Source organism: Mustela nigripes, chromosome 13, assembly GCF_022355385.1.
Source record: "Mustela nigripes isolate SB6536 chromosome 13, MUSNIG.SB6536, whole genome shotgun sequence".
NCBI lineage: Eukaryota > Metazoa > Chordata > Mammalia > Carnivora > Mustelidae > Mustela > Mustela nigripes.
Window position 1 is genome coordinate 79,856,674 of NC_081569.1, and position 22,980 is coordinate 79,879,653.

Here is a 22,980-nt window from a genome sequence, read left to right on the forward strand (position 1 = left end):
ACACACCAGTCACTCCCACTCAGAGATTTATTTCTTCTTCTTCTATTATCTTCTAGCTTTTGTTGCATCCATGACCTTCTGGCTTTCCTTGTGGACTTACTTGGCTATTATGAGGGGAAACATAGTATAACCTGGTGGTTAAGGGTACGGGCTTTAGAGAGCTAGATTTGAGTCCTGGCTCTGCACTCTAGCTGTGTGATTTGGGACACATCTTATAATAAGTCTGGACATAAGTATCTTCATTCATAAAATTAGGATGATATCCACTTTTCAGGTATGTTGCAAAAATTCTTATGGAGACATGTATAAAGAGCTTAACACAGTGCCAGGACCACTATTATTAGTAGTATTTTTATTACACCTTTGCCAAGACAAATTGGGCAACTTTCTGGCCCAAGTCTTGCAGTAAAAAAGAAAAGTAAGTCATCAGCAGAGATCTGCTGGAACTGGAAGCTATGAACCATCCTTTATACTGGGAACTGAGCTTCCATCTTACCCCAAAGCATTGTGTAAGACACTGGGACTATAGGGGAGCATATAGAATGGTCAGTCTTGAAGAAGCTTATAGCCTTTAAGAGGAGAATTACCACATATAAAAACCAAGCAGTAATAAATAGAGGAGAAGACGCAAAACGTCACTTGCAGCCGTGCTCTCAGTAATTTACATCACTGTTCTGCCCTCAAAGAGATGGAACATAACTCCCCAATCCTTAAGTATGGGTTGCACATCATGACATCCTTCCAAAGAGGACAGCACGGAAATGGGGTACAAAAGAGTAACTTTAGAGTAGAGAAATGTAACAAACACCCCCTCAGCCTCATGACCAAGGTCAATGTCCATAGTAGTAATTCATGTTGATAGGATCTACATACCCTTGATATGATGTGATGAGAGTGTTACTTCACCTCTGTGGCCCTCCTCCAAAAACCATAACCCCAACCCCATAGTGAGAAAAACATCAGACAAATGTCTATTGAAGGACATTGTACAAAATATCTGACCAGTATTCTTCAAAATTGTCAAGGTTATCAAAATAAGGAAAATCTGAGAAAGCTTCACAACCAAGAGAAGTCTAAGTAAATACATGCCTATTAGATGTAATATGGTACCCTGGATAGGATCTTGGAACAGAAAACGGACATTAGGTAAAAACTAAGGAAATCTGAATAACATACAGGCTTTAGTTAATCTTAATGTGTCATTATTAGTTCATTAACTGTGACAACCATGCCATACTCATACAAGATGTTACTCATAGGAAAAATTGGGTGTGGAATAATAGGAAGTCATCTGTATTACTGATTTTTCTGTAAAACCTAAAACTGCTCTAAAATAAAAAGATTTTTAAAAATCAGTACAAGAGGGGGACATACAACTCTTAGAACATAGAACATACATAGAACATACAACTCTTGATCTTAGGGTCGTGAGTTCAAGCCCCACCTTGCACATGGAGCCTACTTAAAAAATAATAATAAATATAAATAATGTTAAATATTAATACATAATTTTATTAATAATATAAAATAATTAATAAATAAATGTCACTATAAGGGAGCAAGTGATAAGATAGAATGTGATTGGTACATTTATTCAACAAATAATTCTTGAGTACTCATTATGTGCTAGATACTGCACTGGGAACTAAGGGTACAGACATCAAAGAGCGATCAAAAAGAGGATGATGCTTGATCTTGAGAAGCTTACGTGGAATGTATGCTGGGCCTTATAACACAAATTTAGTAATCTGTCACAGCTTTCCTAGCCCAGGAGGGAAGTCTCGGTGGCCCTTTCGTGGCCAATGTGATCTCTATTATTTCTTGTTAAATAGGGGCAAATGTGATCCAGTCCATAGTGTAGGAATAAGAGGTGAATAGAAAGAGAACTTGTGTAAGACAGGATGGGTCCTGGGACAGCTAGGGGACAACTGAGGGAAAGCTGGCACAGTCAGTGTTTCCTAAGGCCTCCCAAACTCCAGAAAAACAGCATAACCCTCAAAGCCAATACACGCCAGGGGAGCATTCACCCAAACACAGAAAATGGCCACTTGGTCTAATCATCTTCACTTTATAGGAAAGGGAACTGAATTCCAGAAAAAGAAGGTGACTCTTAGTGGTCATAAGGCTATCTCAGAATCAACTTTTTTCTTCTCCAAGTTTTTACTTAAATTCCAGTTAGTTAACATATGATGTAATATTAGTTTCAGGTGTAGAATTTAGTGTGAATGAACTCTTTGATTTATCACTCCTCAGAAACTGTAGACATTTATTACATTGCTAGAAATCACTGAAAACCAAAAGGCTAGATGTACATACTTGCTTAGTATTAGACGTGAACAAAAACAATCAGGAAAACTAGATCCATTAAAAACATCAATGTGGTAAAATAACATAGGTGATGGGAGTTTTCAAACTGATTATGGTCTATAACCAAGCATAGGAGCCTATGGGATACTGCAGAATAAATGTACACTTGTCGAAAGAGAACAAATTCACTTTAAGGTCACTGTAACAGAAATAAAACCAGGTTGCTATGTATTGTATTAGCTAAGTAAACTTAGAAGGGAGCTAAACTAGCCTAGGTGGTGGGACAGGACTGATACTTCTTTTAAAGATAAGAATGAGAGACCAACAACAAAAACACAAAAATTTCCAGGTAACACTAGATTCATACTTAGGTAAAAACAGAACAGAGAGGGGACCTATCAACCTAGAGCTTATCCATAAAGGTAATGAGCCAAATCTAATCCGATAACCATACCATTCCTGAGAAACTCTTTTGAGCCTTCAGCAGCATCCTGAAGTGTAAAGATGCCACCTAGGGTATTAGCTTTAGAGGTATTTCACTCCCTTAACAAGGCCAGCCCATTCCACACACAGTTAGAAATGTGACCAGACAGCACATTTAGGGAAAATTACTTTTGAAATTGAGTTTTTAACTCTTCTATTAAGAACTGTCTTTAAACAACAATCAGGCCAGAGGATGCTTCCAAGTTTTATCCGGGAAACACAGGAGGCATATTTTTGATGGAACTTTAATGAAAGGCTAATGAAAAAAAAAAGAAAGAAAGAAAGAAAAACTAGAATTATTAGCTTAACCTCTAACCCTGAGCTAAGTATTAAGTACCCTGGGCAGCCCATTAGAATCACCTGGGAGCTTTAAAAAAGTCTAATACCCAGTTCCCATCCCAGACCAATTACACAGACTCTCCTGGGTGAGACTCAGGCTTCTGTAATTGTTAAAGCTCCCCAGGTGATTCCATTGTAGAGCCCACTTAGGAATCCACTGCTCTGCAGGGACTTAGTCTAAATATTGAATATCAAATAGTCTGAATTAAAGCAGGGTAAACTGACTAGGCATCTCAGGAGAACAATATCCGGAAATGTCTCCCAACTGAATACAAAACTATAATTTTATCAATTTGTCTTTTTAAGTCAAACAGACCCAGATTTCTTTGGCTTTCCCTCTCCAGATAGTCCCACAGTAGAGAAAACTACCTCTTAAGCACAGATATTTTTTCCCCATTTTACTTACGGTGAGCATGAGGTACAAAGTAAGTGAGAATGAGAAACCTCATCCCCACTCCCCCACCCTCCTTGGTTGGCCTTTCAAACCAGAAAAATAACTGAAGAACAACTTCTCTTAAATGTTTCAAAACAAAATAATTAAAATTGTATCTTTGGGTAAACAACTATGAAACTCAATGAGGTATTTCCTTTATTTTTCAATAGTCACAGACTCAGGGTCAATCATGGAAATAGCTGCCTAGTTTGGACTCTGCCAAACGGTTCAGTGAAATTACATCACAGGAGGGGTGTGCCCCATAGGAGTCCTGAATAGCAGTCACCCCTTTGGCCATTTGGGCACTGCCTGCTGAGCTGTGGAATGGTAGCTTTTTTCCAGGATGTGAACTCTCCCTCATGATGTAGCATCATGACAATTTGCACAGCCCAATTGGGAGGAGATTATCCAACGCTGATTGAAGACATTCAATAAGCAATAATGAAAAGACAGCTTTCATAGTCCTGAAGGCTTGAAATTTCTCCCAAGAAAAATATCAGGAGTGGTGGCCAGATTACTGGGTTTCTAAGAAAAGTGTTAACTGTCTACCATGGAAGAGATTAAATCTTTAAAGCAGCCATGAAAATAAGAATAAAAAGCCTCCCAGACAACAAATGTTATTTAATGAGTCTCTTTCTCTTCAGAAGACATTCAAATAGTAAAGGGAATGAAATCAGCACTCCCCATTTGCCTGGAACAAATATTGACTCATTCCAGATGGAGAATAGTTGTAAAACCACTACAAAATTTGGCTTCCAGGTGATGGTGGTAGGTTTCTTTCCTAATAAAAAATGGGTGAGAATACTACTAAGCAATAAAAAGGAAAAACACATACACGCCACAACCTGGATAAGCCTCAAAAACATTATGCTCAGTAAAAGCAGGTGTATCACTCCATTTATATAAAATGCCCATAAAAGGCAAATGTATATATAGGAAGCAAATCAGAGTGGAGGGTGGGAAAGGGAACTGACAATAATTAGAACGGATCCTTTTGGGAGTAATGGAAATATTTTAAAACTGGATTATGGAGATGGTTGCACAACTCTGTAAACTCATTAAAAATTATGCGTTTTACACTTAAAGGGATGGATTTTATGGCATATAAATTATTGGTTATTCTCTGGACCAAAATAAAATGCTGTTCTTTGGACTAAATAAAACTCTTTGGGGGGGGGGGGAGCATCCTGCCACCTCTCCCGGGTCTGGAGGTGGTTCCTAGGCTGGCATGGAGGTCACCTGTCTGTCACACTCCCTGTGAATTCCGCTCTTAGTCCCATTTCCACTTGTCAAAAGTTAACCGGGATGACGGAGGACACATTACCAAATCGGCGATTCTGTGTAATCACCACAGGTCTGGGAATTTGGAAAAGCAATCAAGCATAAATCCTTCCTGATCTAGAAAGGAAGAAAAGGCAGATTCAGTGAGGGGCCCGGGCTACCTCAGAAGCGTGGCCTTACCCATTAGAGTAAATGGAGCCCGCTGGGGAAAATCCGATTCCTGCAGAAACCAAGTCGTAAGGCTGGATCCTAAGGTCGAAAGAATAACCAGTTGACAGAGTTTCTAAAAAATACCAGGACCGCGTTTGCAAACCCCAGGTTGCTTTTAATTTACAAGTAAGAACTCCATTGCCACGAGAGCACGAAGTTGTAAAGTTTGGTTCTGAGGCCGCGTGGAGCTGGTAGCTCTCCGGGGGCGCCAGGCCTCTGGGCGGACAAGCGGCCCTGCGCCCCCTCGGCCGAAGCAGCGCCAGGTTCCCCGCGAGGGCCGCAGCTCCGCCGTCGGGAACTGTGCGCGGGGACCGTCCTTGCCCAGCCCGAGCGAGGCTGGCCGCGCACGTCGGGCAGCCGCCCGGCCCGGAGCGCAGCGAAGCCTGCACAGCCGGCGCCGTGCACCCCGGGCTCACCCCGCTAGTCCCCAGCACGGGTCCCGCTGCCGTTCTACAGTCGCTCCGACACCCCTGACGCCGGGCCCCCGGGGGGCCTCGACACTCTGACCCGGGCCTTCGCGCCTCCCCCAGGGACGGACGCGGCGTCCAGGTGGCCGAGGTTCGCGCTGCGGGGGGGAGGCGCCTCGGCGCGGGACTCAACCCGAGACCGCGAGCAGGCGAGGGCGGAGCTGGACGGCCACCGCCCAGCCCCGCGGGACAGGCTCCCAGCCCCCTCCTCGCGCGCCCCCCGCACAGTGCTCATGCGCGCGGCCAGGCCTTTATAGCGGCGAAGCGAGCCGCGCTTTCCGCACTCAGGCGCAGCCGGACGGTTCCGACTCAGGTGCGGAGCCCTGGGCGTCGGGCGGCAGGCGGCGGGCGTGCGGGTCCCTGACCCCCGCCTGTCCGAGTCTCTCCTTTGTCGTTCCCAGCTTCTTTCTGTCTTGATATCGCACCCCCTCTGCCCGGCCGGGATTGCACATCGATGCAGGGTTTGGCTCGATTTGCAGCCAGAGCGTCGCCTCCAGATAGAGAGGCGCTAGCTCCGGGACAGCGGCCTCTTAGGTCACTCCCTCCCCTCCACCGCCCCTGGGTTTCCGAGGGGTGCGAGATCTCCAAAGGGGTGGCGGGCGTAGCGTGGTGGGGAAGTGGGGGGCTTCCGTTCCCGGGAGCCTCCCTCGCATTCTCCCTGTCTCCCAGGTCCGAGCAGCCCCTCGACTACCATGTCTGCAGCCTGGATCCCCGTTCTCTGCCTCGGTGGGTACGCGCCCCTCCCCACCTCCTTCCCGTCGCACCAAGCGGGGTGGAGGCTGGAGCCAGCCCTCGCGCTGTCCTTTCTTCGCAGGTGTATGTCTGCTGCTGCTGCCGGAGCCTGCGGGCAGCGAGGGAGCGGGTGAGTTGCGGGTTCCCCTGTCGGGGAAGCAGGGCTCGGTCCAGGCGGTGGGAGGGGTTGGGGGCCGGCAGGTAGAAGCGCGCTCAGACCAAGCTCCTAGACCTTGGCCCCAGGGACCAAAGCTGGAGGGCGCCAAGGTTGCAGCGGCTGCCTGGCGCACACACATACCTACCCACAGCGGATCTGCCCCGGCTTACCCATTTCTCCCACGCGAGGGGGCCCCTGGTGTCGATGGGGACGCTCTTCCCAAGGCGCGGAGAAGCAAACGTCCCCGAACCCACACTCACACCGCGGGAGGCACCTGGCAAGCCGAGCGTCGGCATGGAAAGGTCAAGGCAGGGGAGTATTCGTTGAGTCCCACCGAGGGGCACCTGGTTTAAGGTTGTCCCTGGCGTTTGAGGACAGGGAGAAGGCTCCCAGACCCAACTTCACACGTCAGAGCTGACAGAGACAGAGAGAGATGCTTACATCCTTGTCCCACCTTGCTGGAACCCCTGGTTTCTAGGAGTAACCCCTATTTGTAGGCCCGTTTCATATTGGAGAGGTCTAAAAACCGTTTGTTCCACATGTAAAAGTCTGAGTATGGGCGTGTGTGTTTTCTATAATATAAAAGGCAAACTCTTTTACTAAATCTATCCTGTTCTCCTTGAAAGGAGAAATGAGAGTAAGCATTGCACTGGGCTGTTTTCAGCACCCCCTCCCGCCACCCACCCCCATCCCCACCCTCCCTCGTTCAAGCAGCTAAAGGCAGAGCCTCTGATGACATGGAAAGTGAGAGGAAGGGTTAAGGCTGTTTGATCACATGTATAAGACTCTCGGGTATGATTCTACTGTTTTTGGTAAAGATTTTAACTTCCCCAGCAATCTAGAGTGTTTCAGAGCTGAGGAATCAGCACTGTATCTGGCATTCTGCCTTCCCTTCCAAAGACAAGTACAGTTGAGGGTGCAGCTCAACACAGCTTGTAGAAAAGGGTCGTTGGTAGAGGCAGGCTACTCAAATGGACAGTATTACCCTGTCTTGAAAAAAGAATGTGCTTTTTTGTTTTTTAAATTAACATCTGTTTCAAAAAGTTTTGGATAACCACACTTTCTTATGTTTGAAGAACAGAATTTAATAACATTAGTCTCAATATTTGTAGTAAATTGATGAGTTAACATACTATCTTACATTGTTACATGCTGCCAATGTCTACCTAATGTCTTTTGTAGTAAGAACTGTCTACCTAATGTCTTTTGTTGAAGAATTTCAATTCCTTATTAGTTTAGGTTGGTATGTAAAAATTGAGAGTATTAATGCTGTTTTCTAAAAAGGCATTCACTGCCTGATAAATCTCTTGGGACTGATTTGGAGCAGGAATAAGCAGGTTCCATTCAGATAAAAATGCTTCATTTCATAGAGACTAAATTTCCTGTTTCCTGTCCTGCAAGAGTTGGGCAGTGTGACCTAGGGCAAATTAACCCCATCACTTTAATTTCTGCATCTGTAATATGAGTGACTAAGCTAAATTACATTCTGTGAAGGGAAACATTTACTGGCTTCCTTAAATTAAGATACAATTTTAAGGCACTGCATTTGGAGAAAAACTGGTATGACTGATCCTTGAAGCAAAGGATGGGACCTAGAGAGGTTTGTGCAAGTGTCTATGAAAATGCTTCTCATTGGGGTGCCTGGGTGGTTTAGCTTGTTAAGGGTGAGACTCTTGATCTCAGCTCAGGGCTTTACCTCAGGATTGTGAGTTCAGGCCCTACACTGGGCCGCACGCTGGGTGTGGAGGCTACTTAAAAAAAAGAAAGAAAGACAGAAAATGTTCCTCAAGGCTCAGCCCAGATTTAATATCTTTACCTCAGGTAACTGTGTCCATAGTTATCATTGTAATTGAGATTTTTTTTTTCTAGAATGAATTAATAATGTCCTCATATTCCCTCCTTTTTTTTTTTTTTTTTTTTTTTTTTCAGTTCCCATTGCTATCACATGCTTTACCCGAGGCCTGGACATCAGGAAAGAGAAAGCAGATGTCCTTTGCCCAGGGGGCTGCGCTCCTGAGGAATTCTCCGTGTTTGGGAACATAGTGTATGCATCTGTATCAAGCATATGTGGTGCAGCTGTCCACAGGTAAGCTGACACATGCAAGGGAAGAGGAATCCAAGTGTGATAACATCCTTTCCTTCTTTAGCCAAATGGACACCCCCACCTTCTTTCTTTTGGTGTCAATATTGACCACAGAAGATGGGTACATTTTGAAGGTTTTCATGAATATCCTTGAAGCACCAGCTACACAAAGGAAGCTTTCTGACTAAAGGCAAATTGTATTATTTCTTGATAGCTAGATCCCTATGATTTTAGAGCATGCCTAATCATGTAATATATTAGTGAATTTTTGCTATGTGCTAGACATTGTTTTAATTTCCATGACATCTACAACTGTAAGAGTAGATACAATTTCATTCCATTTATAGATGAGGAAACTGAATGCAGAGTTTCCAACCATCTTGCCACTGTTAGAAAGTGCCCAAGCTAGAACTGAAAGCCCAGGCTGCCTCCAGAGCCCATAATCACCACCCACTCTGCTATCCTGCAAGACTTTTTTTTTTTTTTTTTTAATGAAGTCCAAGGACATATAAAGTACCTTAGAAAACTAAGAAAATTGTTTGGTTCTGTTAACTCTGAATCTCTGAGCTGTAGGGAATGGGATCCCACAGGTATGTTCCTGTCAACATTTAAGAAGTATGACAGCACAAAACTATTTATCCCAGGCCTATTTTATACCTGTGTCAGCAAGTTTTTCAAAAGACTGGCAGCATCCTTATGTATCTTACCCATGAACTATTTTCTTGATTAATCAGAACAATAGATGTAACATGGCACTAGAAGTCAGCCAGATACCCCTAAAAAAGTGTGGGTAGAATATCAGCTGCTTTTCTGTGTTACAGGGGAGTCATCAGCAACTCAGGGGGACCTGTGCGAATATATAGCCTACCAGGTCGAGAAAACTATTCCTCAGTAGCTGCCAATGGCATTCAGTCTCAAACACTTTCCAGATGGTCTGCTTCTTTCACAGTGACAAGTAGGTACAATTACATTATTCTTACTTTTGTACAAATATTGCTTCACACCCCCCAAAAAAAGTTTTCTGCTTTTCTTTATCCAATCTCTTTGACTCTGATGGAAAAACCTGCAATCAAGACTTGGAGGAGTCAGCAATGGGTTAGAGTCAGGGGACTGGACACGCAAAGACCCACTCAAGCTAAACCTGGCTGAATGGGGGAAGAATAATCTTGCTGTTAGAAGACTGCAGTTAGAAGCTTGCATTGTCTGTAGTGTCTGGGTGGCTCAGTCAGTTAAGCATCTGACTCTTGACTTCAGCTTGGGTCCTGACCTCAGGGTCCTTACCTTAGGGTCTTAAGTTCAAGCCCCATGTTGGGCTCCATACTGGGTATAGACCCTATTTTTGAAAAAAGAGAGAGAGGGAAAGAAGAAAAAGAAACTTGCATCGTCTACAATCAGAATGCCCTGACATTTACCAAGTAACACTAGATAAAAACACTAGTGAGTGAAAATGAATATGAATTCATTTTTGGTGATTCTTTTAAAATATGATTTAATAGCTAAAAACCCATTTTGGTCAAACTAGCATGAAACAAGTACTCATACAATTGCCATCACTTAATTACATATATCACCCTGTAGGCCCCTAAATTAGATCCATTATGCTTTGGTGGTAAAGAAGGAAGGGGAAAAAATAGTCTTCTCTTTATTTTAACAGAAGGAAAAAGTGGTACCCAGGAAGCCACAGGACAAGCAGTGTCCACAGCACGTCCACCTACAGGTATGAAATATGAAGCTATCTCCTAGTCGCCTGACACAGCATTTGGAAATTCAAAATAAATGTGTAGCTTTCCTTTTAAAGGAAAATGATACTAAACACAAAACAGGGGCGCCTGCTTAGCTCAGTCGGTTAAGCTTCTGACCTCGGCTCTGGTTATAAGCTCAGGGTCCTGGGACTAAGCCCCACAGTGGGCTTTGTGCTCAGCAGGGAATCTGCTTCTCCCTCTCCCTCTCCCTCTCCCCCTGCTCATGATCACTCTCTTTCTCAAACCTTAAAATTAAAAAAAAAAAAAAATTATTTATTTGAAAGAGAGAGGGCATGAGCAGGGATAGTAGCAGAGTTTCCCCCTGCTGAGCAGAGAGCTCAGCACAGGGCTCATTCCCAGAACCCCGAGATCATGACCTGAGCCAAAGGCAGATGTATAACTGACAGATCCACCCAGGTGCCCTCAAATCGATAAACCTTTAAAAAATTTTTTTAAAAATGTGTTTACTGGTATGTTACATAAAGAAACATTTAATTTGATATTTTAAATTCCTATCCTTCTATTTTCAATTACAAAGTCTGCTACCAAATGTTCTCTTGAAGTCCTACTATTTCTTTTTTTTTTTTTTAATATTTTATTTATTTATTTGACAGAGAGAAATCACAAGTAGATGAAGAGGCAGAGAGAGAGAGGGAAGCAGGCTCCCTGCTGAGCAGAGAGCCCAATGCAGGGCTCGATCCCAGGACCCTGAGATCATGACCTGAGCTGAAGGCAGCGGCTTAACCCACTGAGCCACCCAGGCACCCCACTCCTACTATTTCTGATTTGATAAACCCATGCCTAGAAACCAGACAAAGTAAAAGTACTATGAACTTCCTAGTTTCATTTGGCACATGCAAAAAGGAATTAGTGTAGGTCCAATTTTTAACAAACAGCCAGGGATATCATTTCTTCAGACTTTGGCAGTTTTTTGTTTTTTGGTTTTTTTTTTTTTTTTTGGAAGGTTTTATTTATTTGAGAAAGAGAGAGAGTGCACAGTTGGGGGAGAGGCAGAGGGAGAAGTAGGTTCCCCACTTAGCAGGGAACCTGAGGTGGGACTCGATCCCAAGACCCCAAGATCATGACCCGAGCCAAAGGCAGATGCTTAACTGAGCAACCCAGACACCCCAAGACTGTGGCAGTTCTAAAATCGAAGAAATTAAGAACATTAGAATCTAGCTCTTGAGTTTCGAGTCCTGCCTCCACTGTAGGTTTGAGAGACCAATTCCTGAATTGGCGGCATATTAAATATATAGGCCTGCAACAGTTCTGACTTGTTTCTTTGCTGGGGCATTGTTTTCCCAGTCCAGAAAACCATGAGAAGATTAATTTTTAAAGGAAATTTATTTTTTAAAAACAAGTATTTTTAATATGGACACTTCTTGTTAGGAGCTTTTCCCCATGTGGGCTTCTTGCTATGAAAATGTCTTCCTTTTACTAATGCCAAGTGCTTCCTTTGTTTCAGGGAAACGACTGAAAAAAACACCTGAGAAGAAAACTGGCAATAAAGGTAAGAGTCCAGATATTCGTTTGGGAAAGTCACATTCACTGTCCCTCTCTCCCTCCACCCCTCCTCTTGAAACTGCTAACAGAAAGACTTGTTTGGGTATTCACAGACTGTAAAGCAGACATTGCATTTCTGATTGATGGAAGTTTTAATATTGGGCAGCGCCGATTTAATCTACAGAAGAATTTTGTTGGCAAAGTGGCTCTAATGTTGGGAATTGGAACAGAGGGACCACACGTGGGCCTTGTTCAAGCCAGGTACCAATCTTGTTAAAATGTGGAGATTTGATGATAAAAGATGAATCCTTCTAATGGATACATGCATTTTTGGTTCAATGTAAACATATTGAGTTGTAGACAATCTGATTTCCAAACTGTAAATACAGGATTTAGGACTGCTAAGCAGACTAGGTAGGTCTAAGTGCTTTCTTTTTGGAATAAAATTATTGAGAATAATATTCTATTTGAGGACCAGAAGGTAAACTAAAGGGTTTTGTTGCTCATACAAATTACGTCTGCACGTATGTTCTGCTCAATTCCCAGTTCCTCTTTGCTGAAGGAAAAAGTGAAAGGTTTATTCTTCCTCCCTACTCTGTCATTCTTTTAAACACTTTCCATAGTTCCTTGGAGATCTGAACTCCATCTTTTTAGTTTTGCTCATTTAAAAATAAGATCTATGGCTTTTAGGATTATAATATGGTCACTATAGAAAGCTTCAAAAACATATAAAGTACCAAGAAAACCAGTTTCCCAAGTATGCCCCTCAGAGATAATCACCATAAAATGTTTTGTATCCTTTTTTTTTTTTTTTTTTTTAAGATTTTACTTATTAGAAAGAACGTGAGCTGAGGGGATGGCAGAGGGAGAAGGAGAAGCCGATTCTCCACTGAGCAGAGATCCATCCCAGGAACCATGACCTAAGCCAAAGGCAAACGTTGAACTGAGTGAGCCACCCAGGCACCCACCTTTCAGTATTTTAAGAAAATTTGTTTATACGCTCATGCGCATGTGTGTATAACTGAAGTATAGTTGACACACAATGTTAACATTAGTTTCAGGTGTGCAACATAGTGATTCAACATCTTTTATGTTACACTGTGCTTACTATAGCTTACTATAGCTTTACTGTCTCCATAGGATGCTATTAAAATGCCACTGACTACATTCCTTGTGCTGTAGCTTTTATTCTCCTGACTTACTCATTTCATAACTGGAAGCCTGCAACTCCCACTCTTCTTCACCCATTTTGCCTACCCCCCCCCACCCCTCCTACATGTGCATGTTGCTTTTTCAAAAGCTCCAACTATAAAAATGTCTTATGTCCTGTTTTTTCATCCCTTAATATTTTAAGCATTTTACCAGATCACAATTACTCTTCAAAAAATGTTTTGGGATGCCTGGGTGGCTCAATTGGTTAACCATCTGATACTCAATTTTGGCTCAGGTCATGATCTCAGGATTATGAGATCTAGCCCTTTGTGGGCTCTATGCTGGCTGTGGAGTCTGGTTAAGATTCTCTCCCTCTACCCCCTCCTCCATTCACCTACCCCCACTTACACACTCACTCTCAAAAGGAAAAAGAAGTTCTGTAGTGTTCCTTTGCATAATTATTTGTTTAACCATTTTCACTGTTACACATTACATTATCATTAACATCCTTATGTCATCCTGTGCCATCCTTGATTACTTCAGTAGACTAGATTCCTGAAAGTGAAATTGGGTTAAAGAGTTCTGACATTTTTAAGGCTTCTGATACAAAGTTCAGTTGCTTTCTAGAAAGTTGATCCAGTTTAAACCAGGTAGCACCAGTACTACAAATAATATATTCTATTTCATTCTTACGTTATTTTTTTTTTTACAACTGGTTCTTAATTTAGATAGGTTGATAAGTTGAGAATTTAACTTTGTTTTCTACATAATTTAACCATTTGTCCCATGCCTTTAAGCAAATGAGCTTCTTATTCCATTGATTTGAAATATCAATTTTATATACAAATTTAGGCAAGTCAGTTTCTTTGATCTATAAGCTAATTCCACATCTTTTCCACTTTGCTTTGATTACTATAGCTTTACTGTACCCCTTTAACATCACAAGGGGCAAATTCCCCTCAGTACTTTTCTTCTTAATTTTTTTTTTTTTTTTTTTTTGCGATTTCTATCCAAATCTTCTTCAAGATGAAAGCTACACTGTCTTTAGACTCAAACAAAGAATTAGCTTCTCTGTAAACTCCTTGGCTATAGTTTTTCTACTTTAGGAAGAACATCAGAATAAACCATGTCAAGAGTTTATATTTAAGCAAAATAACAGAATATATCATTAAGGATGCAAAAACAAGACTAAATCTCATAAATCACAATTTGGATATTTGAAAAGTGACCATTAAAATGAAAATGTTATCAACCCATAATACCTGATTTTGTGACCCAGCATTTCACCAGATATACAGAAATACGACCAGTGCTATATTTAGGTCTCAAAACTCTTGACTTAATGACGATTGATAATACTAAGATCTTAAAATTTTATACTTACTGACTTACCCAAAAACTAAACACACAAAAAAATGGTGCTTTTAACTGTTTTTATTCACCAGGGTCTCTAATGAACACAGAGTAGTGGTAAAAAGTGAGCTGAAAAAATGGGGGAAAAAAGCAGAAAAAATGAGCTGGAGCGCCTGTGGCTCAGTGGGTTAAGCCTTTGCCTTCAGCTCAGGTCATGATCTCAGAGTTGTGGGATGAAGTCCCACATCAGGCTCTCTGCTTGGCAGGGAGCCTGTTTCCTCCTCTCTCTCTCTGCCTGCCTCTCTGCCTTCTTGTGATCTCTCTTTGTCAAATAAGTAAATAAAATCTTTAAAAAAAAAAAAAAGTGAGCTGAAATCCATCTACTATTAAATATGGAAAATCCAAAATCCTATAATATACATTAAGATCGGTAATGTCAATATCATTTATTATAACAAAAATTCCATATTGTAATACTTCACATTTTTTTTCTTATACCTTCTCATTTTTAAAATGTTGGTCCCAGTGTCCTTGAAATTGCCTCTTCTGACCAAAAACTGGAGTATTTAATAGACCCACTCTGTTAAGTGCTTCCAGGGTCTCCCACTGGAACAGACCTAACCTCACACCCAGCCACCTTCCAACTCTGTGCTGCCCAACTCTGCAGATTTCCATTAAGTCAGTGCTCTGAGCCAGGCCTGGTTTCAGGGGCACTATATAGGTTAGGCATGAACTCTGGTGCCAGACAAACCTGAATTTCAAGTGCAGCTGTGTTTTGTTGGGCAAGTTACCTAAATGTTCTGAGCCTCAGTTTCATCATTTATATAATAGGGATAATCGTTTCGATCTTGTAGAGTTATGATGAAATCAGCTGATACATGTTACATGTATATAGCATATTACCCAGAATAAAATAAACCCTCAAGGTAGCAATGGTTTTTGTTACTATTCTGCAAGATGCCTTAAAAGTCAAGTAAGGATGCAATTCCTTAACTGACTATGTACTATGGGATTGAGCAAGAAACTTAGGCATTGTCCAATTTAAAGACCTTTTTTAAGGTATATAATATTGCTTGTTTTACCTTCCCAGTTCTCCCTAGGTAACTTTTTTTTTTCATTTTTTCCCCTTAGTGAACATCCCAAAATAGAATTTTACTTGAAAAACTTTACATCAGCCAAAGATGTTTTGTTTGCCATAAAGGAAGTAGGTTTCAGAGGGGGTAATTCCAATACAGGTAAGTAGACTTTGGCACCTGGGATGCAACACAAGAGAGGGTTATGAGTGGTTGGACATTAAAACAGTTTTAGGCTGTTTTATAGAAGCAGATGTGAGACTTTTCCTCCTGACACTGAAATCTTGGCTAGGTTTGTACTTGATCATCTAAGATACTCAATTTGTAGTGGAAAATATGCCAAAGGACTAAGTAATATTGCTTGTTTAAAACGCAAAAGAGAGGAGCACCTGGGTGGCTCAGTGGGTTAAAGCCTCAGCCTTTAGCTCAGGTCAAAATCCCAGGGTCCTGGGATCGAGCCCTGCATCGGGCCTCTGCTCCGTGGGGAGCCTGCTTCCTCCTCTCTCTGCCTACTTCTGATCTCTGTCTGTCAAATAAATAAATAAATAAATAAATAAATAATCTTAAGAAAAAAACAAAACACAATAAAGGGGGCACCTGGGTGGCTCAGTGGGTTAAGCCTCTGCCTTCAGCTTGGGTCATGATCCCAGGGTCCTGGAATCGAGCCCCACATCCGGCTCTCTGCTCTGCAGGGACCCTACTTCCCCCTCTCTCTCTGCTTGCCTCACTACCTACTTGTGATCTCTCTCTCTCTCTCTGTCAAATGAACTTTAAAAATAAGTAAATAAAACACAAAACTTTTTTGCTTTATTATTCTTATATTGGATAGGACAGTTAGCCACTTTTCAGTGTGTTAAAATGAAGCAAAGATCAGCAGATGATTTAACAAGTGGAGATGGGGCAGAAAGAACTGGAGTAGCACTACAGACACTTTGAAGGAATATTTCTTGTTCTCAGTCTTTAGTGGTACTAGTCAGTAAGGGGCTAGACAGCAGAATTATAGGAGTGAGTCAGTTTTGTTTCTGACCGGTGTACAGTAAGGAAACAGGCTTTGGGAGGTGATGGGGGAAGTAACGTGGGTTGTGAAGACAAAGTAAATAAGCCCCATGGATGATTAAACTTTCCCATCTATTATAGATTATAGACAAGTTGTATGTAAGTTAAAATCTTGAGCTTTGGTGGCATCAAGTTGGTACAGGGAAACAGAAATGTCATTTGAGCAGTGGTGCTGCTCCAGTCTGCTTCTTTTTCAAACCTAGGAAAAGCCCTGAAGCATACCGCCCAGAAATTCTTCACAGCAGACACTGGAGTAAGAAAAGGGATCCCCAAAGTGGTGGTGGTATTTATCGATGGCTGGCCTTCTGATGACATTGAGGAAGCAGGCATCGTGGCCAGAGAGTTCGGTGTCAATGTATTTATAGTTTCTGTGGCCAAGCCTATCCCTGAAGAACTGGGCATGGTTCAGGATGTGGCATTTGTTGACAAGGTACGGAGGTGAGGGTGTCTTCTGTTATGGTCATGATTTAATTTTGGGCCTCGAGCCACAGTGCCAACTGGCCCTTATCTGAATTCACTTTGAATGGTCAAGACAATGTTTTTTACAACTGTTTTAATGTTTCCATAATTTTTAAGAAACAACTTTGGATCCCTTTTATGTCTCCCTCGTTTAGGCTGTCTGTCGGAATAATGGCTTCTTCTCTTACCACATGCCTAACTGGTTTGGCACCACGAAATATGTAAAGCCTCTGGTACAGAAGCTCTGCACTCATGAGCAAATGATGTGCAGCAAGACCTGTTACAACTCGGTGAACATTGCCTTTCTAATTGATGGCTCCAGCAGTGTTGGAGACAGTAATTTTCGCCTCATGCTTGAGTTTGTTTCCAACATAGCCAAGACTTTTGAAATCTCAGACATTGGTGCCAAAATAGCTGCTGTACAGTTCACATACGATCAGCGCACAGAGTTCAGTTTCACTGATTATAGCACCAAAGAGAATATCCTAGCTGTTATCAGAAACATTCGCTACATGAGTGGTGGGACAGCTACAGGTGAAGCCATCTCCTTCACTGTTAGAAATGTGTTTGGTCCTGTGAGGGACAGCCCCAACAAGAACTTCCTGGTAATTGTCACAGACGGCCAGTCCTATGATGATGTTCGAGGCCCTGCTGCTGCTGCACATGATGCAGGTAAGGTTCTTGTCCTTCTTCTGGGTGGGGACCTGAGGCATTCAGTGAATTTTGTAAATATAAACTTAACCATTTATTTTATAGAACAAACACCTACATTATGGCAGTCACTGTTCTAAGAGCTTTACCCAGTATTAACTGATTTAACTGTCAAACCAGCCAGATGAATCTCATTCTACGGATAAGGAAACAAATTCCCTCGAAACCACACAGCTAGCAAGTGGTGAGGCCAGTATTCAAACCCAGGCAGTGGGCTGAGTCCATACTCCTCAGCTCTGTATTGTTTGGGAGAATGCCCAGGAGAACCATGTCAAGGAAACATGTTACAGGGGCTGTTTGGCTCAAACTTGGAATATATGCCTGCAAAATCACCGTTTATAATTTACCATGAATCCATTTGATGTTTTATCTTTTTTTTTTTATAGTTTTGAGTCTGGCCTGAGTTTTCTAAGATAAGGTCAGCAGTAGACTTTAATTCTACTCCATCTAAACTTCCTTTTTAGTGTCTTTTTCTTCTTGAGATAATAAAAACACACTCTGATGTTGTAAAAGGGTATGAAAAGGCCTTCTTTCTCCCTTAACCCCAACCTTAATATTACTTGGCAAAGGCCCCTCATTCCTGAAAACATTAGCATAATGTGTTGCTGAGATCAAATAGGGCAACAAAACGCTGGCATCTCCTTTCCTGGGATAAAACTGAGTGATTGCAGTCCAATAATACTTAAAAAACAAAAACGCTAACTTGAGAGAGGGGAATTAGCAGCCTTGCATTTTTCTATAGTCTTACATACCTCTTTTTCCCTTTTTAACTTCTAATAAATTAATCTCTTTCCTTTGATATATTAGCACATTAATGTACTTATATATTGATGGGATACTGTTTTTTAGTGGGTAGGGAACTGATCCATGGAATTTAACCTATACATTGGTTTATTTTTATATATCTGGTTTATTTTATACATCATGTACATTATACATCTAACCCAGATCAAAAGTCATGTTTGCTATCATACTCTTTAAAAACGTAGCTTACAGGGGCACCTGGGTGGCTCAGTCTACTGAGCTTGCAACTCCTGCTTTCATGTCAGGTCATGATCTCACGTTGTGAGATCAAGCCCCACATGGGGCTTGGCACTCCATGGGGAGTCTGCTTGAAGGTTTCTCTCCCTCTGTCCTTCTCCCGACTTGCGCATGTGCGCGCGTGCACTCTCTCTCATAAATGTTTAAAAATGTAGCTTACTGAAATAATTTATAGTTAATAGGCTTGGATTCAGGCGAAATTAAGTGAACTGGATTAATTGAAATATATTTTCCCTATGTAATTAGTTGAACGTCAGGAGGTTGGGCCAAACCATTTTCATGAAAATTATCCTTTAGGGATAGTGAAGTCAACGTTACAAAGTTAACAAAACCCGGAATGCAGGGTAGACCTTCAGGGCTAGGTCATAACTTTTTTTTTTCAAGCTGTAATTATACATTGTGTCCAAACTAACCAATTTGAGCTTGAATTTAATCTACAAGTGAGGAAACCTGAGGGGAGAATTTTGTTTTACTTTTTTTCTTTTTTTTTTCTTTGCCAGAGGAGTATTAACCAGGGGTAATAAATAGTTTCAAGGAGCTTTTACATATACTAAACCTGATCTATTTGTATGTTAAGTATTGACAACTCTTGGTACTGAATACTAGAAGGGGGATAAGTCTTAGAAGAGCAAATTTTTCAAAAACTCTCAGAACATGATAGGGAATTTCACCCAGAAGAAAGATGGTGAACAAATACTGTACTTGGGATTCTGGTGAATCAAACTAATGTAGTAATCACCCTAGCAAAATGTGGTCAGAGTAAAAGCCTTCTAGTAGTACAAGGGAATGCAGAGGTTATGCCTCAATGCCTAACTAGAAGAAATTATTCCAGTTCCCAGACCTTGCTCTTTTGGCTGTTTTTATCACCAGATCTGTGCTTTGGTCAAATTTCTGACTACTGGTCAGTTTGCCAATGTAACATACACATCAAAATGCAAGAAAATTTTCAATATTCATATTCACAGAGTCGCCATCCCTGGCAATGCAACAGCCTTAGAAAACCTTAGAAAACTTCCATTTATATATCCCAAATTTTGTGTCATTTATGCTGTCACATTGGCTTGGACTCCAGTAAAATTATTAATTGGAGAGATGATGACAAGCAGCCCATTCTCATGCTAATCTCAGGAAGTTTTTCATTTCATTAAGTGTCTTAGTGGTTTTTTTTTAGGATATCAGCTTACCAAATATTTGTCAGTGATCATGTGATTTATCTGTTAATGTGCTAATTTATACTGATGGCAGAGCTTCTTGTTTTGGTTCAACTGTTTAGTCATTCTCATTATAATGACATTAAAACCTACCTAACCATTTGGTGAAGGAGATTTAGTTCTTCAGACATTACTGGAGAGTTTTCGCTACAACTATTTATTAACTCACGAAAAAATATTTACATCTGATTTTATATATAAGCTGGAACTTGGCTTTAATTCACTTAAAAATATTTTCATTGTAGGTATCACCATCTTCTCTGTTGGTGTGGCTTGGGCACCTTTGGATGACCTGAAAGATATGGCCTCTAAACCAAAGGAGTCACATGCTTTCTTCACAAGAGAGTTCACAGGATTAGAACCAATTGTTTCTGATGTTATCAGAGGCATTTGTAGAGATTTCTTGGAATCCCAGCAATAATGGTGACATTTTGACAACTGAAAGAAAAAGTGTAAGAGGACAGAATGTATGTCATTTTCTCATAATACCAAAATACTATATAGCATAATAGGATCAGATACAAAACTACTATATTAAAAATGCCAACAGCTGTTTTAAGCACATAAGCATTCATTTAAAGCTACTACCTTTTAACGACAATTTAGAATTGTTAAACACTCTGCCTAGGCTTCATAATCATGACCCTTAGAAACTCAGGAAAGAGGAGATACTGTGCATCCAAATCTTAAGAATCCCAAAAGGTATATTAAATGTATAGAAATACAAATTCCATAGCTCAATAAAAGAATGATAGAACAAAAGCAACATTCCTTCTTTAATCATTCTGCATTAAATATATAAGGAAAACGAAACTTTGAGTTAACTCAGTTCAAATGTTATTTTGCCCCATAGATGTTGTCTTAAAACTAATCAACCATATTTGTTACTTACATTCTAAAAAGTTGTAATTATGAATGAAATGGAAGGAAATTAGGTCTGAAGTTTCTTATGTAGTGTATTTTCCTAATAATATAATGGAAATATCACATTGAACGAGATAGGAGGATTGCCTGGTATTTTTCTACTTATATCCTTAATTTTATATGTGTATTGATATATTTGGCTTATACGCTGAAAGTCATCCATGTACTTTAAAAAAAGCCAAGTTGGTAAATTTTTATTTACTATTTATACTTAGAAACATTTGGCATTGAGGGAAAGCACATATTAAAAAAAGGACTGCAGGAAAAACTATTGTAGTTTGACCATTTAAGCAATAAAACTGTTAGTGACTATTATTCTAAGCTGCTTTTATTATTCCAAGGTATCTATCCCTGGGACATGGTAAAAAATCCTACATTCACTATTTTATGCAGAAAGACCAATTCTGAATTTTTTTCTTAAAACTGTTACATTTATTCGGGGCGCCTGGGTGGCTCAGTGGGTTAAGCCGCTGCCTTCTGCTCAGGTCATGATCTCAGGGTCCTGGGATCGAGTCCCGCATCAGGCTCTCTGCTCAGCAGGGAGCCTGCTTCCTCCTCTCTCTCTCTACCTGCCTCTCTGCCTACTTGTGATCTCTCTCTGTCAAATAAATAAATAAAATCTTTAAAAAAAAAAAAACTGTTACATTTATTCAGTTTATTGAATGTCTCCTGTTCTAGGCATTATACACAGCCACTACCAAGTTAAACAGCATGAGATTTTTTTTTTTTTAAAGACTTTATTTATTTGAGAGAGAGACAGTAAGAGAGAGCATGAGCGAGGCGAAGGTCAGAGGGAGAAGCAGACTCCCTGTGGAGCTGGGAGCCCGATGCGGGATTCAACCCCGGGACTCCAGGATCATGACCTGAGCGGAAGGCAGTCGTCCAACCAACTGAGCCACCCAGGCGTCCCGCATGAGATGTTTTTGATTACTTAGTTCAACAAGTATGTTTTGTAATTAACATTATTTTTCATTACATATGCTTATATGGCTTTTGAAAAGTGATCAGAATTACCTTAAGGATCATTACCTCACCAAGAGTTCTCCCTTCAGAGGTGTCATCCAGTCTGCCTTATCTTTTCTACAGAGAGGACCTGCCCTCTCCCCCATCCAACCTATGCACCCTATATCCCTTCACACATACATTGATTCTATCTGAAACAACACGTTGAGCTGAAAAAGGTGTTAACTGACTTACTGGAATACATGTATTAATTCTGAATCTTTGGAGTCTAACAATTTCATAGATTATATAAAAGGGATCAAAGGACCACGTATTCAGAAAGGCAAAAATGAAATTGCCTTTAACACTACTTAAAATTTTGGCAAAATGGGGCATGGGAAGACAAACTGTGCCCACCCCTTAACAAAATGCCTCAAGGATGAATTGACTCATGTAAACAAGAATTTTTATTTAATTAAGCAAAAATGGGGTGCCTGGGTGGTTCAGTGGGTTAAAGCCTCTGCCTTCAGCTCAGGTGATGATCCTATGGTCCTGGGATCAAGCCCCGCATCAGGCTCTCTGCCTTGTATTGGGCTTTCTGCTCTGCGGAGAGTCTGCTTCCTCCTTTCTCTCTCTGCCTGCCTCTGCCTACATGTGATCTCTGTCAAATAGATGAATACAATCTTAAAAAAAAAATAATTAAGCAAAAATGGGTTTAACCCTTTTCCTCCATAAAGAGAAAACAAATACTTAGCTGAGAGTACCACTCCTTGAAAAATTAAATGAAAATCCAGCTTACAAACATTACAAGCATTTTTAAAGAAGGTAATTTTATAAAGGACAAAGTTCTGAGGCATCTGATGTAACCAGGGAAACTAACACTCTATTGATTTAAACATTAAGAGCAGAAATGACCACTCTATCAAGTTACTATCAATTATTTTGTGTCAGTAAACAAGATAAAGCATTAACTAAGGGTGCCTGGGTGGCTCAGTGGGTTAAAGCCTCTGCCTTCAGCTCAGCTCATGATCCCAGGGTCCTGGGATTGAGCCCCGCATCGGGCTCTCTGCTCCGTGGGGAGCCTGCTTCCTCCTCTCTCTCTGTCTGCCTCTCTGCCTACTTGTGATCTCTGTCAAATAAATAAATAAAATATTAAAAAAAAAAGTTAAGTAAAAGGATTTTTAAAAAGATGTATTACAATCCAACTTTAGCAGGCATGCCTAAATTTCAAATATGCTAGGCTTTTTATAACATTTAATGTGTTAAATGAGGTACTGGTTGTTAGTGGATAACAAACGTTGAAATATGAGAAAATTACACA

General features: G+C 41.0%; 1 protein-coding gene across 1 annotated transcript; it reads left to right on the forward strand.

Moving 5' to 3' along the window:
- The first annotated feature begins 6,192 nt into the window (after positions 1 to 6,192).
- COCH (cochlin) lies at positions 6,193 to 21,032 on the forward strand. Its single transcript, XM_059371240.1, is given in 12 exon segments — positions 6,193 to 6,246; positions 6,335 to 6,534; positions 6,536 to 6,594; positions 8,340 to 8,495; positions 9,314 to 9,447; positions 10,147 to 10,209; positions 11,700 to 11,744; positions 11,851 to 11,998; positions 15,374 to 15,477; positions 16,575 to 16,801; positions 16,986 to 17,502; positions 20,039 to 21,032. Coding segments are annotated over 12 exon segments (1,863 nt in total). The 5' UTR covers positions 6,193 to 6,212; the 3' UTR covers positions 20,215 to 21,032.
- The last annotated feature ends 1,948 nt before the right edge of the window (positions 21,033 to 22,980 follow it).